The sequence below is a fragment of the Motacilla alba genome, chromosome 7 (genome assembly GCF_015832195.1).
Source record: "Motacilla alba alba isolate MOTALB_02 chromosome 7, Motacilla_alba_V1.0_pri, whole genome shotgun sequence".
NCBI lineage: Eukaryota > Metazoa > Chordata > Aves > Passeriformes > Motacillidae > Motacilla > Motacilla alba.
Genome location: NC_052022.1, coordinates 8,446,726 through 8,462,669, shown reverse-complemented (window position 1 = coordinate 8,462,669; position 15,944 = coordinate 8,446,726). Strand labels below are relative to the sequence as shown.

The following is a 15,944-nucleotide window of genomic DNA, read 5'->3' as shown; positions in this document are numbered from 1 at the left end:
GGCAGGCTGGAGAAGGGAGGGAGGCGCGGCGGGACCGCGGCGAGGCTCCGGCATGGGCAGCGCGGACGGGCGGGCGGCACCGCCGCTGCCGCCCCGCCCCAGCGGCCGCCTCGGGGGCGGCGGGAGGCGCGGCCGGGCCGTGCGGGGCGGCGGGAGGCGCCGCCTCCCCGGCTGCTGCCCGCGGCCCCGTGAGGGGCGAGGCGCTCGCTGCTCGCGGGGTCTCCGAGCTGCCGGGGCTGGAAGGGACCTCTGGAGATCATCCCGCCCCACCGCCCTGCCCGGGCAGGGTAACCTCAGGCAGGTGTCCCAGGAACACGTCCAGGTGGGTTTGGAATGTCTCCGGAGAGGGAGACTCCACGCTCTCCCTGGGCAGCTTTTAGTGTGCTGCCATCCTCAGTGTGAAGAGCTTAGACTTCTTGTGTTTTATGGCCATTACTCCTTGTCCTGTCGCAGGGCGACACTGAAAACAGTCCGGCACCGTCCTCTTGGCACCTGCCTTTGAGATCTTAATGTGCATCAATGAGATGCCCTCTCTGTCTTGCCTTCTCCAGACTAAACAGGCTCATCTCTCGCAGTCTCCCCTCATAAGAGAAATGCTCCAGACCCCTCCATGACCTTTGTGGCCTCTGCTGGACTCTGTCCAGTAGCTCTTTTCTTGTACGGAGGAGCCCTGATTTGGACACAGTGGTCAGATGTGGCCTCACCACGGCTGACAGCAATAGTCTGTGTCCCCACAGACCCAGGTGGTGACAAAACACCCCCTTCTCCCCATGGACCCCATGAGGCTATGGGACACCCTCTTCTCTTCACAGCCCTTTCCTGACATGTTCCCTCAGTGCTCCCACCAACCATTTCATTACTCTTAAAATAAGCAATCAAATATGTGACCAAGGGCTTGGAGACAGACAATAGAATCAACAGTGAATTCAAGGGAATGTCATCTTTCCATATGGATATTTGGTGCTTTGTGGCGCTTTTGAGAAGTCTGAGGGATGCAAAACACAAAAGGGTGAACAATAGCAATCTCTTATAAGTCTAAATACTTCACATCTTCCTTTGCATCTGTTCTCATTTTTCCCTGTTGACCTGAGAATTGATGAGAAAAGGACTTCTGACAGAGGTGAGGAATTGCAAAACAGATTTCCTAGTCCTCATCACTTCACCAAACATCACTTCAGGACTCTCTTTAACTGAATCTTTTCAGACTCCATCTTGTTATACTATTTCTTTCTGTCAGTCTGAAAGTTCTTGACTTGGCTTAACCCTCCCTGCATCCTTGTAATTTGTGTCCAAGCTCCCCTTTGCTCAGCTGTGCTTAGGAGGTGTCTGTCCTCCCCAGGGAGCAGCTGCCCAGACCAGCATTGTCACAGCACCATTTCCAAGCACTTCCAAGGACAGCACGCAGCTTAGTAACAGCTCTGGAGGGTGATGATTCATCCAGAGATTACAGAATTCCAGCCCATTTTGTGAAGTGATGCAGTATTTTTATAGCAAATATATAAAATTTAATGTTACATTTTCCAAAAGTTTGTTTTTATCCATTAGAGGCAGATTATTTTTAGACCATTATAAAGGGACTACACTGAACTTGACTCTTTACATATTTTCCATTTTTGGTTTTAGATTCAAAAGTGCTAAAAAAGCTTCTAGCAGATGCAGTTTTTATTCCATCCTCTTTAGTAGAAAATCAGCCTCCTTTCTAAAGCATTTTTAAGAAAAGTCAGTTATATAAATCCTGCAATTAATTTGAGAAATATACAGAACATTTCAGCTCAAGACAAAAAACAAACCTTCCAAAGTCCTTTACCAGCTGATCCATACTTTCACGATTGAAAATGGGATGGAGAATCTAGATGTCACATAGATGCCAGGTAGTATTGATTTTATTAATAATAAAAACATTCAAAGGTGATTGCAACCATTCATGGAGGAGCCCAGAAAGCCGTGGGTGTCTCAACATCTTTAGCTGACAGCCAGAATAGAGAGGAGAGTTTGGAATTTTGTGACTGTTATACAAGATTTTGCACAGCCTGCAATTCCCCCCCCCCTTTTTTTTTCTTTAAATTCTGACCAACTGGGAAAAAATAGTAGATGGTTATGTTTTTCAGTGTTGCAGCTTACAAAAGCGTCTGGGAAGATGGACTGCTATTGAGGAGTATGCTAAGGTTTTGGGGATTTTTTTTTTGAAAAGTGAATGCAGTTCTTAAACTAGATGACACCCATATAGCAAAGTGAATGTGTTTCTAGACAGGACCCAGATTTTCCATTTGTCTTCCCTTCTTCTAATGGCATCTTTCCTCTACCTCTCCTCACAACTCCATATCAAAAGTTTATTGTGGTGGCTAAGAGGAAAAACCAAAAGTGATCTCTTCCCCACGTGGCTGTGCAATAAAGAGATTTGACAGAAGCATTATCATGGTATTTACGACTTTGATGCAAGCCAGCAGATTTTTTAGCAGCTCAGAGCATTCCAGCTCAAGAGGCTGGATTCTTATTGTCACGGCTCAACACCTTCTATAAATCTAAAAGCATTGCACAAACAAAAGCCTCAGTAAGCATTGCATGAATTCTCCTGTCAGCTAAAATTTTTCCTGAGAAAATCAAGCTAATAGAGCAAAAGCCAGGAGCAGTGATAGACTTTATTCTGTATGCTTAGCCCCTTGATTACAGGCTTCTTTCAGCATTACTTTAATTTGAAAAAAAAATTAAAAACCCAAACCCAACAGCTGACCCACCTTTCAAGGGCTAATAACTGGCTCTTTTCTGGCTGTTTCCAGGGCTCTGTAAAATACCTTCTAAGTTTTGGGCACTTGAAGTGACTGGACAATGATCTCCTGAGCAGGGCAGTGGTAGAACTAAAACCGAATGTCACAGACCTGTGCAGTATCCTGTCAGCACCATGTCTTCCTTCACAGTGGGACCTCCACTAGAATATCATTTTTAAAAATCACATAGCCCTTTTCACCCTTCCTGTGAGTTCCTTTCCCTGAGCCTCAAGTCACTGGCTTGAAAGCAAATCATCAGAGCTTTGGTAGCTTACTTTAACTGAGTCGTCAAGTCATACATAAACAGAAGGCTGATTACTGCCAAAATATAAACATACTTCTTATTTACAGCAGACCTCAGCAGATATCTTACTCAGTTCTCAACCACTCTTGCTCTACCATGTCAATAAAGGTGCCTTCCACCTGTGACATGCACCCTGAAAAATTTGATGGCAACACCTTTTGACCAGCATTGTGCTTGTCTGTAACTCAGCAGCTTATGGCACAGGAAACTCGGGTCATGACAAGATTTTTCACAATTATGAGCAGTAACTCGGTGGCAGAGTGCTCCTTTATGGGCCTCTTCCAAGAACTGTCAAAAACATCTCCCAGTTCAAGCAGGGCAGTTTTGATCACCCCCTTAAGTGGTTTAAAAAGTCCAATTTCTTTGTCAAGGTTCTCAGAGGAAGAAAGCAATTTCTCAAGGCACATGATATTAGTCCCCAAGCGATTGGTCACTGTTAGGAGACAAACCTTGAGAGCCTGATGGCTGAGGTCTATTAACTGCTCACAAGATTGATAACAGGGGAGCTGCAAAGGAAACCTTAGAATTCCAGTTTGACAATCTTTTGCACTTCTGGCAATACCACGGTGGAATAGATGCTGCCCAATACACAGACATTTCATCAGAAACTATTTGTCATTTACAATTTCATAAACAAAGCTAAAGGTAATTGCATCTGCACAAGACAGGAAGCTTTTGATTCCCACTTAGTCTCAGCTCATGAATTTCTGTTCTGCTTAATCAGGAAATTAGAGCTGACTTTGTAGCTACTACAGGCAGGGTGGAGCCATTACACCTCTATGTTTAAGGAACAGTGTTAACTTCTTTTTTCTTCAGTGTAAGTTACTATTACTCTAGAGCAATACCACCCAGTCCTTCCATATCCTACAGAAGTTTGTTTCAGATTTCTTTGTGTTAGAAAATTAGGCAAATACAACCCAAGTATCCAGGGAGGAGTTGTGCAGGCTCTTCATCAGTTTTCCATGTATCAGACTTTAGAATGGGCAGAATCTTGATGTCCTTTGAAGCCCAACCAGTTCTGGCCCTGGGGTGGTCAGACAGCTGGTCACTGACTCCACAACCCAAGTTTTTCCTGTTCCAAACCAATACTCCACACTACTGCAGCCACTGCTTGCACCCACATAACCACACTCTGATCTTCACAGTGGTTTACTGCAGCTTTGCTTACATCTCTTTCCCAGTAATTAATTTTGCAGCTCATCTAATGAGTCCCTCAGCGTTTCTTTTGCTTTAATGAAAGATAATTCCCATACAGTAATTGCACAGCTGGCAGATATAAACAGAAGCCTTAAACTGTGTGATGATGTAGATCGCAGAGAGAATTCCTAAGATGTGCTACTAATAAAGACATGAAAACTTCTTTAATATCTATTATTTATAAATTTTTAAGAAAACCCAGAATCAAAGATTAGAACTCAATGAGACAGGTGTCATATTTAGCACTGCTTACACTTCAGAGAAGATTTTGCTGTTTCATTGCAAGCTTAGAAGCACAAGACATTCAAATTCTAGTAACAAAATTATTTTGATATTAAAAATCTTAAAAGCCCATTAGGCTCTATAGTCAGCCATTTCATAAGAGGGAAAACCAGACAATGCTCAGTTCTGAATGGCAGAGGCACTAGAAACAGAATGGTCCTATTTATTTCTCGCCATCTGCTTTCCCCAAGGATGAAAAGAAAGTCTACTGATTTTTAAAAAAATACTTCAATGCATGTATCAGTTTTAAATCTGACATGCTACCTCCAAAGACCTAACAGTCCAATTGATATTGGAATAACTACTTATGCTTTTGCATTTGTAACTGCTCCTGGGTTACATTTTAAATGCAAATTAAAAGCTGTTTTACTGTAATCACAGATGGGCCACATTTCTGGATTTTGTGACATTTTAGTCCTTCCTTGGCACTTCAACACTTTTTAAACACTTCTCACCACCACTGTAGCCTCATAAGAGCAGTCACCTACTGCTACAATGACTGAGAGATGGAAATAATATGTGTAATACACTTTCTCTTTTACCCAACTTGTGTATTCTTGTACTGAAGCCTACACATTTTTTCCTGTCTGCAATGTGTATTCCACCCTCTTCCATTTCAGTTTTTTATATTCCTCCTTCAAAATACCCTTCCAGTATATTTATACCCCATTTCACCTTTTCACTTAGTGAGTCTCTCCACCCCCCCAGTCCTGTGGCAGTACCTTTGACTTTGCTCATTGCTGATCTGATATACTAAGACTTGAAAGCAATTCACTTTTGTCATTTACAAGATACAACTGCAGAACTTCTCACTGCATCAAAGTTAAGAAGCATCTTTAAAAAATACCTACGTTGAGTGCTTTAATTTATGTAATCTGTTTTCCTTAATTCTTTGCTGTGTACACTAGATGTCCCCAGAGTAACAGATTCAGATTTAAACCGGACATGAAGGAAATCCAAATATTTCAGTATAGTGTTACCATTATATCACATTTAACCAGTATTAATTATGTACCAGAACTGATGTAAGAGATTTGTTTTATTTTGGACACTATACTTGTTATACAGATACCATGTCTGAAATCATTCACAAGCTCCTACAGCCTTAATTATTCATCCATGGTTCAGTTCTAAAGGAATCTTCCTATATTCTTCAGCATATTTGGTGGCCAAAGCAGAGTTCTGTAGCATTAAAATCCCTTGCAATGATTCACGTGAGCAAAACCTTTTATCTCACAATGTCTTTACGCTGTCCACTCTAAAAATTTTCAGAGGTATGCATAGAAAGAAGGGTAAATGTAAAGCAAATTCTTCTATAAAACCTAAAGGTATTCTCCTTTTCTTTAATAAAATCTCCATATTGACTTCAGGTAATTTAAATTATCTTCTTCCTTACGACCAGTATGGCAAAATTCGCTGGCAGTATTCTCCTTTAGCCACAGTTCTGAAGAGTCTTCCTGAAGTGAAAAATAAAAGATGTTCCCAGAAAAGAGAAAAAATCCTTAAAGAGACCTAAAAATGAGAAAGGAGCTGTTTAAATTGGAAGTAACTGCCAGATGGTTTTGATGAAGGTAGGCTACTCCAAGGCATTTTAATGGCCAGAGCTAACGAGAAAACTGCCGATTGTCAGATTTCTTGCTGATGTGTTTGAAGATTTTTGCTTTGTGGACGTTCTTTGATTTCTGGTAGCCAAATCCCCCACCTCCACCTCTTTTCTGTAATCTTCTGCCATGGTTGCTGTTAACATCTGAAGTTTCATTGGTTAAAGAACTTAAAAAGGAGTAATTTGAAACAGTGCATTTTGTGTTTACTAAGGGTTACTGATGTGAGAAAAAAAAAAAAAGAGAAAAAGTTGAGGTGCCTTATTACAGAGAAAGCCAGAACTTTGTGCCTGTGGTTCTAACTACTCCTCCAGCTGTCCAATTAAGCTATCCAATGTCCTACTGCTTCAAATTCCATCCACTGTTAGCTTTGACAGTAATTTAGATACTGTCTCCCAGTTCCTGCTCTTGCCCCTCTGTGCCAATATTCCATGACTAAGAAACTTAAGCAAGTACATTTCAATGAAAATAATTTTGCATGGAGGAGAACAAGACTTTGGAACATGGATGCATTCCAGAATCTGCCCAACAGCAACTAAACCCTGTACAGCACGGACATGTGCTAAAAGAGATGTTTGTAGGCATTTTTGCAGTTAATATTTACATTTTCTTTGATAAAGTACTGTTGGAGCATGAAACATTTTTATGATTATTAGCAGAAAAACTCCAACCCCAACAACAAAACAGCAGAACTTGAGGTACCACAGGAATTCAGCAAGCTGCACCAAACATTTATAACACAGAAACTCAGCTTTGAAACACTGCAGTGAAAGGATACTGAGGTCAACAAATGGAGGAACTTTAAAACCAAACGAAAGGCAGACTTTGGGAAGATCCAAGTTATTGACATCATAGATCTGCTTCAGAGAATGGGAGTCGTAAGCTCTGATGTAAGCTTTGTAAGCCTCCTGGGCTGACTTGTGAAGGAAGTAGTTCTTCTCTATCAGTTTTTCCAGCTGGTGAGGGGAAAATAAAACCATGAGAGACACTATAGCTGTTAAAAGTCTATACATTACACAGGTGTAAAAATGCTTTTATAAACAAGCAGAGGGACAAAAAATCCTGATGCTGACTTAGAGTACAAAGCCTCAGCAGTATGAAAACTTACAGAAATATTACACTGGGTTGTCCCAAAGAAGTTAATCAAGGACAATACACCTACAGCCACACCAGGAAACCATGTGTATGAGAACTGCCAGCCTGACATCTAACTGTGTGATTCCATGCAGTCTGATCTATTATGGTACCAATGCACTGTGAAATCAGCAGTATTAATTCTAAACCAAAAATGAATATACACCAGGGTAAACTATCATTTTACCTGATGTGGGCCAAGTTCCTAATACTCAATAGCTCCCAGTGTTTCATTTGATGGTAAAAGTACATTAACTCAGCATTCTAAAAATAAGCTACATTAGGCACCACTTCTTCCTGATTACCCTTAATTAGGAACCTCTCTCTGTAAGGACTGTCTCCACTGCATCCTGTACTTGCAAGCTTAAATTCAAGTTACTGCAAAGAAACTTTACAGGACTCTTATCAAAAGAATGATTCACAAAAGTAATCAACAACAGAAACTCACATCTTCAGAATTATCTATGCCAGTCCCCTCAACTCTGTGTTCCTTGGCTATTTTGGTAGCACAGGAGCACAAAAGAATTTTAGCTGATGTTGAGCTTTCTTAACACCAGATAATTAAAAATACACACGGGCTTATATACTCATATTCCTTAAGAAGCACACATATTTTTGATTTGCAGTCATTATAGACCGCAACATTCTCCATGCAAATTATAATAAAGATATTCAAAGTAGCCGAAGTGTAAAAACATGTCATACCTGAGACTGGATGTCTGATATTTTTGACCAAGAAAATTCAAATTCACTTAGTGGTACCTTTAAAACAAAAGAAGAAATGAAGTATCAACATTGTTTACACTGTGTAAATATAGTGAATGTGTTTAAGAACAAGGACAAATAGAAAACAATCAGCTAGATAACAGATTTTTTAATACCACAGCTGTATCTGGAAAGTGCCTTTACATCAATATGACAGTATTATCACTTCCTTTAAGCCAGAGTAATAGAGACACTCAGTATGACACCATTTTTTACCACTTTTGCTTTAGAAGTTAAATCACTTTTTAATTAAAGTCACAAAACAAGTCCAAAAGGAGAGCAACCAAGCAGCTCTGTGCAGTTCTGTTAAAATGATTACCTTTAAAAGAAGACTGATCTTCTTTCTGAATTAAACAACATGAGAGTGTTCATTGAAAAACCAAACCAAACCAAACCAAAGTTTTGCCTTTAAAAACTGGACAGAAGTTTACCCTGGCTTGTTTCAGATAACGAAGGAAGCCCAGTTCTTCTGGTCGTAAGATGAGCAGAGCATGTCCTCTACCATTTATTCCTCTGGCAGTCCTACCAACACGATGGATATATTCCTTTGGGAAAGAGAAACAGACAACAAGGTCAGGCAATCTTAATCATCAACAAAAATTACACCAAAGTTAACCTCAATATAATGTAATACATCATTCACTATGTGGTAATGACTATTTCTTGGCACTGACGCATGGATAAGGGAAAACAAATGCTGAAGGTGCAAAGCAACATTAGGCTAAGACAGAGACCCTGACTAAAGCACTCTATCTTTTACTGAAGAAAAAAAATCTTAGTCCAGAGTAACTGAAAATTAAACCTTGATTTTAGAGATTTTTGAATTTCCCTTGTTTACAGTAGACTTTTATTCAAGTAAGAATATTATCTTTAAACAAAAAGCAAATTTCAACTAGAAAAGCTCAAGGATGCATATGTAAATTCACACTCCTCTTGAGAAGTGTTTGGTTGTTTACCTGGTTAGATTTTATTTTCACAGCACAAACAATATTTTAAAATGCACTTATTAAGAAGACAACCAAGGTCTTGGCTAGGAGCAGCAATTCCTAGGAGCTGGTGAGGGGCAGTGAAGGAAACCAACAGCTGGATATGACCATGGCTGAATCCTGCCCTCCTTCAAGCAGCAGTTTCAGCTCTTCTCTGCAACTAAGTTTGTAGTCAGAATTTGATTTCTTGCTGTGACACTTGTCTATTTCCTTAACGTACCTTTGGATCATCTGGAGGGTCATATTGGACAATCCAGTCAACCTCAGGAATGTCCAATCCTCTGGCAGCCACGTCAGTGCACAGCAGTATCCCAGACTCTGCATTACAGAACTGGAAAAACGTTGTAGTACGTTTGGTCTGTTTCTGCTTGCCCTGGAAGGAAACAAACACAGCGGGGATGAATTATCAACTAGAAAAGAAATTTGAGGCATCTTTCCAAATCATGGTTTTGTACAGACCAAGCAGGACCATTCTGCAGTGAAGAAACAAAGAAAAACACAAACCACACAAGGTTACAAGAAGCAGCATCCCTCAGAAGTTACAATGTATCTCCCAAAACATTAAAAATTGCATAAACATTCTTCTCATGAGCACAACACACATGCTTCAAGCTCAGAAAAAGGACATTTGCAAGTCTGGCAATATGTTAGACAGATTACAGGTTATAAAAGTAAACAGCCAAACCAAACCGACACTTGTCACAGTTCTATCAAAGAATAGCAACACATTTCCCCCCCAGACAAAAAAAAAAAAAAGGACATTTGTGATTAGTTGCAACTGTTTCACAGACTTTCAGTCAATTCTTTGTTCTAAACTGTGCATTTTCTGGTTTTGACAAAAAATTTACAATGCTCATCCAAATGCTAAGAATTGGCATAGTAAATCCAAACATCACCCAGGCCTTAGAAAAAGCATCAAACACTTCAGGCATCAGACTCTGGACTTCTCTGACAAGAAATTCTCTCCACATACTGAATTTCAGTTCTTGTGAAAGGAAACTTCTTGGAAGAAAACAGAAATGCTGCTACACAGAGAGCATAAATTAGTATCAGTGTTCAGCACTGGTTCAAAAAATACCAAGTCTGATTACTGAAGCATTATTATATAGTCTTTGTTTTATCTCCTTCCTCTACAGACTAATCAAGACCATCATCAGTTTTGTGAGCAGGCTGTCTGTTTATGAGAAACTGGACTGAAACAAACCAGGCAAATGTAAAGCTATCAAGAGTTTACAGGTGTTATCAGAATAGCTCCAAATAAATCAATGAATAAGATACTTACATGAATGGCCAAAACAGGCAGATCAATGTAGTTGAGTAATTCATAGTGGTACTTCACTGACATACATGAAGAAAAAAATACCATCAGTTTCTTCTTCCGGTTCTTCTTGAGGAATGTGAAGAGCAACAGGAATCTTTTTTCAGATGGACAGACCACATAACCCTGCAAAAATTTTAAACATTGTTAAATAAAAGTAGAAAGGAGCAAACTTGTGGCTTAGGAACACAATTACATCAGGGAAGGGCTTCTTTGTGAAAAAACCTCACCAAACAGTTATACATCTGAAGCATCCCAGGTAAAAACCATAGGGCTCGGTGTGTTCAGAGATCTCAACCCTCCCACTAATGTTTGTCTTACCTGTTCCAGACCATCTACAGTTGCTGTCTCCTTGTTATCATCAACCCCAACATACAGTGGCTCTTTCTTCAGAGAAATCTTGGCCAGATCTTCGACCTTTCTGGTTTGTGTGGCAGAAAAAAGCATCGTCTGTCTGCGCTCTGGAAAACATTTGAAAGACAGCCTCACTTTTTAAAGAAGAATTCAAATAGCAATTTTGTAAAATTAACTGCAAACTTCCCTGGGCAAATCTTCCAACTAAATTCTAATTCAACCATACTGCTACTGACACAGAAAGAGGTGTAGTTGTATTATGGGGTGTACACCGTGTTTATTTCAGCTGTCCCCACCCCCAAAATCCTAACTGCTATCAAAACACAGTGTTCTTTCTCTGTAAAAATGTTAATAATCATTTGCAATCCAATTCAGACACAAAACAAAACCAAGATCCATCTTCTAATTTGAAATTCATTTCCAGGAATACTTTTGTTTAAAAAAACAATTCAAATTGTGTTTAATACATCAATTACAAGGAATAGTTAAATGAAAATTAGGAAAAGAAAAATTTACGGTAAATACTTAAACTTCTTCAAGATACTGGTATTGGAGGTATCAAAAAAGATCGAACTGCAAGTCAGAAGCCCTTTTTCCTTGAATTTAAACCTTATTAGGAAATAATGAATTGCAGGAAATAAACACGCAGAGGAAAATGAATGAGAAAATTGAAACATTGAACTAAAAGGATTTTATATGAACAGAATTGTATCTCTGAAGAGCATTTGAAAACTGTTCTTCAGATAAATGATGTTGAATAAGTAATACATACTAGCTAGCAAAAAAAAAAGGATCGAGCAAGAAAACCACTATCAAGTTCATTTACAGAACTATAAAAATTAATAACATCTCCTTTAATAGAGTCAGAAAGAAGACATAATGTTAGCCTAGTGATTTTCAGGAAAGATCGATTTCTTTTTTCTTACTTGGTAAAAGTTTTATGATCTGTTTCATTTCTTCTTCAAATCCAACCTCCAAGATTCGGTCTGCCTCATCAATTACCAAACACTGCAAGTTCTTGTACATAAAACCTGGAGTGTTCTAGAAGAATAACAAACTCACAGTCAGACAGGGAAAGGAATTTTATCATGTTTCAACAAGCAACCAGATTAGACATCAATCTTGCATCTACCTGCATATGATCCAGCAGTCTTCCTGGTGTGGCTACAATGATGTTGATTCCATTTCCAAGCTTCTGTGCTTCTGCTGATCTGTTACTGCCCCCCATAATCAGACCATAGGTATGAACGTGATGATTCATAAGTTCCTTAAGAACTCCATAGGTTTGCATAGCCAGCTCTCGAGTGGGAGAAAGAATAATAACACCAGTTCCTAAAAAATACATCAACCAGAGAGTCAGTTACAACTCATCCAACCCCTTAAACGGCTACTTTGCAGTAAAATTCAGCTGTGAAATGAAGAGCCTTACCATTCCTAGGCATGAATTTCAGCTTGTAGATGAGCTCTACTGCAGGAATGAGAAATGCAAGTGTTTTTCCACTGCCTGTTTTTGCAGCTGCTAAAATATCCCTGGAAGCAGCAATAGAAAAAGAAGTATTTAGTTGACCATAGCAAGAGAAGAGCAATCTCACTCTGATCCATGCTGACAATGTAAAAAACTAACGTGGCTTAAAGAAGACCAGTGGAGTTGGTACTAGGAGCTTGCTGGCAGAGACCAGTCACAGCAATCAGCCAGTGAAAGGCTGGCCTCAACGATCACAGAGGTCTTTTCCAACCTTAATGATACCACGATTTGATTTTATGATTCATGTATGTAGCTTGCCAGGAAAATTTACAAAACATCTGGGGTCATCAGAGTGACTAAAAAGCCCTATTTCTTACCTGCCTTCCAGAAGAGGCTTAATACTTTTATGTTGAATTTCGGTCATGTGTGTAAACCCCATGTCGTTTATGCCTTTCAATGTATTCTCACTGACAGAACCAGCCAGAGAAGCAAAGGAATTGTCTTCAAAAGCACCTGAAGTGAGGGGTAAAATGAAAAATATTTAAACTTATTTTATCTATTTTTTCTACCATCTGATATTAACCACTTCAAACTGATCTATAGGGAAAAAAAAAATCAAAGGACTTCTTCTTATTGCATTCTACCACAAAATCCAAAGACACTGGCAAAATACTCTGTATTAATGAGTTCATAAGAAAACTACAGAGAGTTAATAAAAATGAAGATTTACTAGTTCTACACCTCCAGCTTGCTCTTCATGGACTTCTTCCTTTACAGATAAGCATATGTGTATATAGGTTTAAAAACCACCTTCACAATTGTAGGACCAACAGATGTGTATATAATGCAAATTTCCAAGAACAGCAAGCGGGTGCGAGCTGTAGAGCTGCCAGTGTCACATCATATATCCAAACACCTGACTCACAAAGCTCACTTGAAACCTGCAACTTGCTCTGGAAGGGAAGTGTCAGACGTTGGGATTTTGCCTGTGCATGAAAAAGAGAACACAAGATACCTGTTACACCTAGTGGCAAACTGGGCACTTCATCCTCCTCCTCCTCTTCCACTTCTTTCTCTCCAGAGTCCTGCTTATCTCCATTTTCGACCTCTGCAGATTCATCTTCTTCTGTTTTCGCTTTTTTGGTTTCTGTATCTGGAGTGTTATTTTTACAGAAGACAAGTCAGTTAGAAATACAAAGGTCATGGTTATCATGAAAAGCTGTTCCGCAGACTGAATTTCCTTTAGTCTGTAAACCATGTACAAAGATCACGATTTTCCATGGAGTGGAAGGGGGCTGGAGGAGAGACAAGGTTTCTATAGAATTTTCTAAGACACAGAGCAAAAATTCCTCAAGTTTCTTCCACACAGCCCACTTTCCACAGTGAAACAGTGTAGCTTGACATATATCATATGACATCTCGTGTGGAAGCAAGAAAAATTGTCCTTAAACAGGTAAGAAAAGTCCTTCATGTCGGCAATGCAGACACCAAATTTTCTACACCCTCTGTGCTCAGGATATGTGAGAAGCTGCATTTTAGCTACGTGAATCTTCAGAGATGAAAGCATCTCTTCATTGGCATAACCATGATGCAGGTCCCAAAAATCAAATACATTTTGAAAGCTTCTATTCTTCATATATGTCTAGATATGTATCTATAAATCTGTGCATATAAAAACATATGCAAACCTAGCAATATTTGTGTGGTGCTTTTTCAGGTTTTTTGCTAGTTTTCCAGTATACTTCAGTTTCATGATATATAAACGTTGCCAAAGGCTGGACATATTGCTAAAAAGCTGTACTGGCTGCACAGCCAAGTACAGAGAGCACTCATCTACCAGAGCCTGAAACACAGGGCATGTATTTGAATAACAAACAGGCAAAACAGCCAGTCAACGTTACAAAACACAATCCTATAGAACAAATAAATTAGCTACTAGTATGAATTAAGAATTCAAATATCGTAGCTGGAATGAAACATGTAAATCTTTAGAGCTCAGGGGACTTTATAGCGCACACCTGACCGGCACATGGCATTTCAAACTCCCCGACGCCGCGGGAACCCTAAGGAGGCGCTTGTGGGGTCTCCCAGACTAACTCAGCCCTGGGAGACACGCTGTCTTCGCTAAGAACACGCACCATCTCCTCCGTTGGCCACCGCTTTTCTCTTCTTCTTCTTCTTTTTCTTCTTTTCCCCGCTGCGGGGTCCGGCTGCGTCCGCAGGCTCCGCGCCCTCCTCGGCCGCTGCACCCTCCTCTGGCACCGCCGCCTCCTCCACCTCCTCCTCCTCCGGGGCTCCCTGAGAAGCCGCCTCGCTCGGCGAGGGCACTGCACGGCGGAGACGGAGACAGAAGGAGGAGAGAGAGGGAAGAGAACACAAAGTTAGTCACGGCTCCGCCGGCGCTCAGCCGGGGAGAGGCTCCGCGGCGCCGCCCGCCCGTACCTGCCCCCTGGGCCGCCCGCAGCTTCAGGTTGCGCTGCCGCAGCTTCAGGTTGCGCTTGTGGATCTTCCTGCGGAGCAGCCGCATGGGCAGGTTGCTGGCAGCAGCCGGCACCGACATCGCGGCAGCGGGAACCCCGCGCTCCGGCACACGTGGGGAGGCCGCGACCCGACCCGCCGGAACCGCCGCCCGCGGGGCCTCACGGGCACCGGGCAGCGCCCTCTGGGGGCCCGGCGGAGGCAGCGCCGCGCGGAGGCCGGCCCCGATCCCTGCCCGCTCACTGACTCGGTTCCCGCCCCAATCCCGGCCTCGGTTCCCGCCCCAATCCCGGTCCCGCTGCCGGTCCCGTTCTCAGCCGCCGACACGGAACACGCCCCGGGTTTCCCTGAGGAGGGGGCTCGCCGTATCCCACACAGACCCCCCCGCCCGCCTCACAACACCCGTCTGCCCGGTGGTGCTGCCTCCACGCATGGTTACATGTGTTCAGCGGGAGAAAGAGACACAATTAAAGAATTAGTTAGGTTGGAAAAGAACTCTGAGATCATCGAGTCCAACCTGCGACCAAAATCACCCCGTGGCACTGAGCACCACGTCCAGGCTTTCCTTAAACACCTCCAGGGATGATGATTCCACCACCTTCCTGGGCAGTTCATTCCAATGATTAATCACCATTTGTGAAGAAATTCTTTCTAATATCCAACCTAAACCTCCCCTGGTGCAGCTTGAAGCCGTGTAGTCTTGTCCTGTAGCCTGGGAGCAGGGCTCGCCCCCGGCTGCCCCTCCTGTCAGGGATTTTGGAGGGCAGAAGGGCTCCCCGAAGCTCCTTTTTCCAGGCTAAACACGCCCAGCTCCCTCAGCGCTGCTCATCAGCCCCTTGCACAGCCTCACTGCCTTACTCTGCACTCCCTGCAGCCCCTCGGTGCCCTGGAACTGAGGGCACAGAACTGGACACAGCACTCGAGGTGTGGCATCACCAGTGCCAAATACAGAGGCAGAGTCACTGCCCTGTTCCCCCAAAGAGCGCCCACCGCCTGCTTCCTGACAGCAGAGGGCACAGACAGCGCAGGGATTTGCTTTGCCACCTGAAACCAGCGCCTTCTGAGACTACAAACTGAGCGAGTTCAGCCCTTGATACCTTGCTGTAACACAGAATAAACTGCGGAACTTAATCTATATTAAGTAACGAAAGTAATTTTTCACCATCTGTAACTATTGGCTTCCATAGGTCGTTTGGATCACCAGGATGAGAATTAAATTTGTCTTACCAGGGCTTCAGACTGTGAACCATGCCATCCTGTCCAGACTGGCTGACATGTCTGCCACTGCTTTAATA

General features: G+C 41.9%; 1 protein-coding gene across 1 annotated transcript; it reads right to left on the bottom strand.

Annotated features, from left to right (window-relative positions):
• Positions 1–5,569: 5,569 nt before the first annotated feature.
• DDX18 (DEAD-box helicase 18) lies at positions 5,570–14,815 on the bottom strand. Its single transcript, XM_038143394.1, has 14 exons — positions 14,614–14,815; positions 14,310–14,498; positions 13,187–13,324; positions 12,549–12,684; positions 12,136–12,236; positions 11,839–12,038; positions 11,633–11,747; positions 10,674–10,813; positions 10,317–10,478; positions 9,255–9,407; positions 8,480–8,593; positions 7,989–8,045; positions 6,928–7,105; positions 5,570–6,295 (listed from the first exon to the last, which is right to left on the bottom strand). The coding sequence occupies exons 1-14, from the start codon at positions 14,729–14,731 to the stop codon at positions 6,153–6,155; spliced, it is 1,944 nt and encodes a 647-aa protein (XP_037999322.1). The 5' UTR covers positions 14,732–14,815; the 3' UTR covers positions 5,570–6,152.
• Positions 14,816–15,944: the final 1,129 nt, after the last annotated feature.

Bases quoted from the DNA above. Each gene is read 5' to 3' on its own strand.
- DDX18 (XM_038143394.1), bottom strand. From the start codon at position 14,731: ATGTCGGTGCCGGCTGCTGCCAGCAACCTGCCCATGCGGCTGCTCCGC. The intron at 12,685-13,186 runs GTATCTTGTGTT...CCCTCACTTCAG, and splicing joins TTTGCCACTAGGTGTAACAG to GTGCTTTTGAAGACAATTCC. The intron at 10,479-10,673 runs GTAAGACAAACA...AAATTTTTGCAG, and splicing joins CTGTAGATGGTCTGGAACAG to GGTTATGTGGTCTGTCCATC.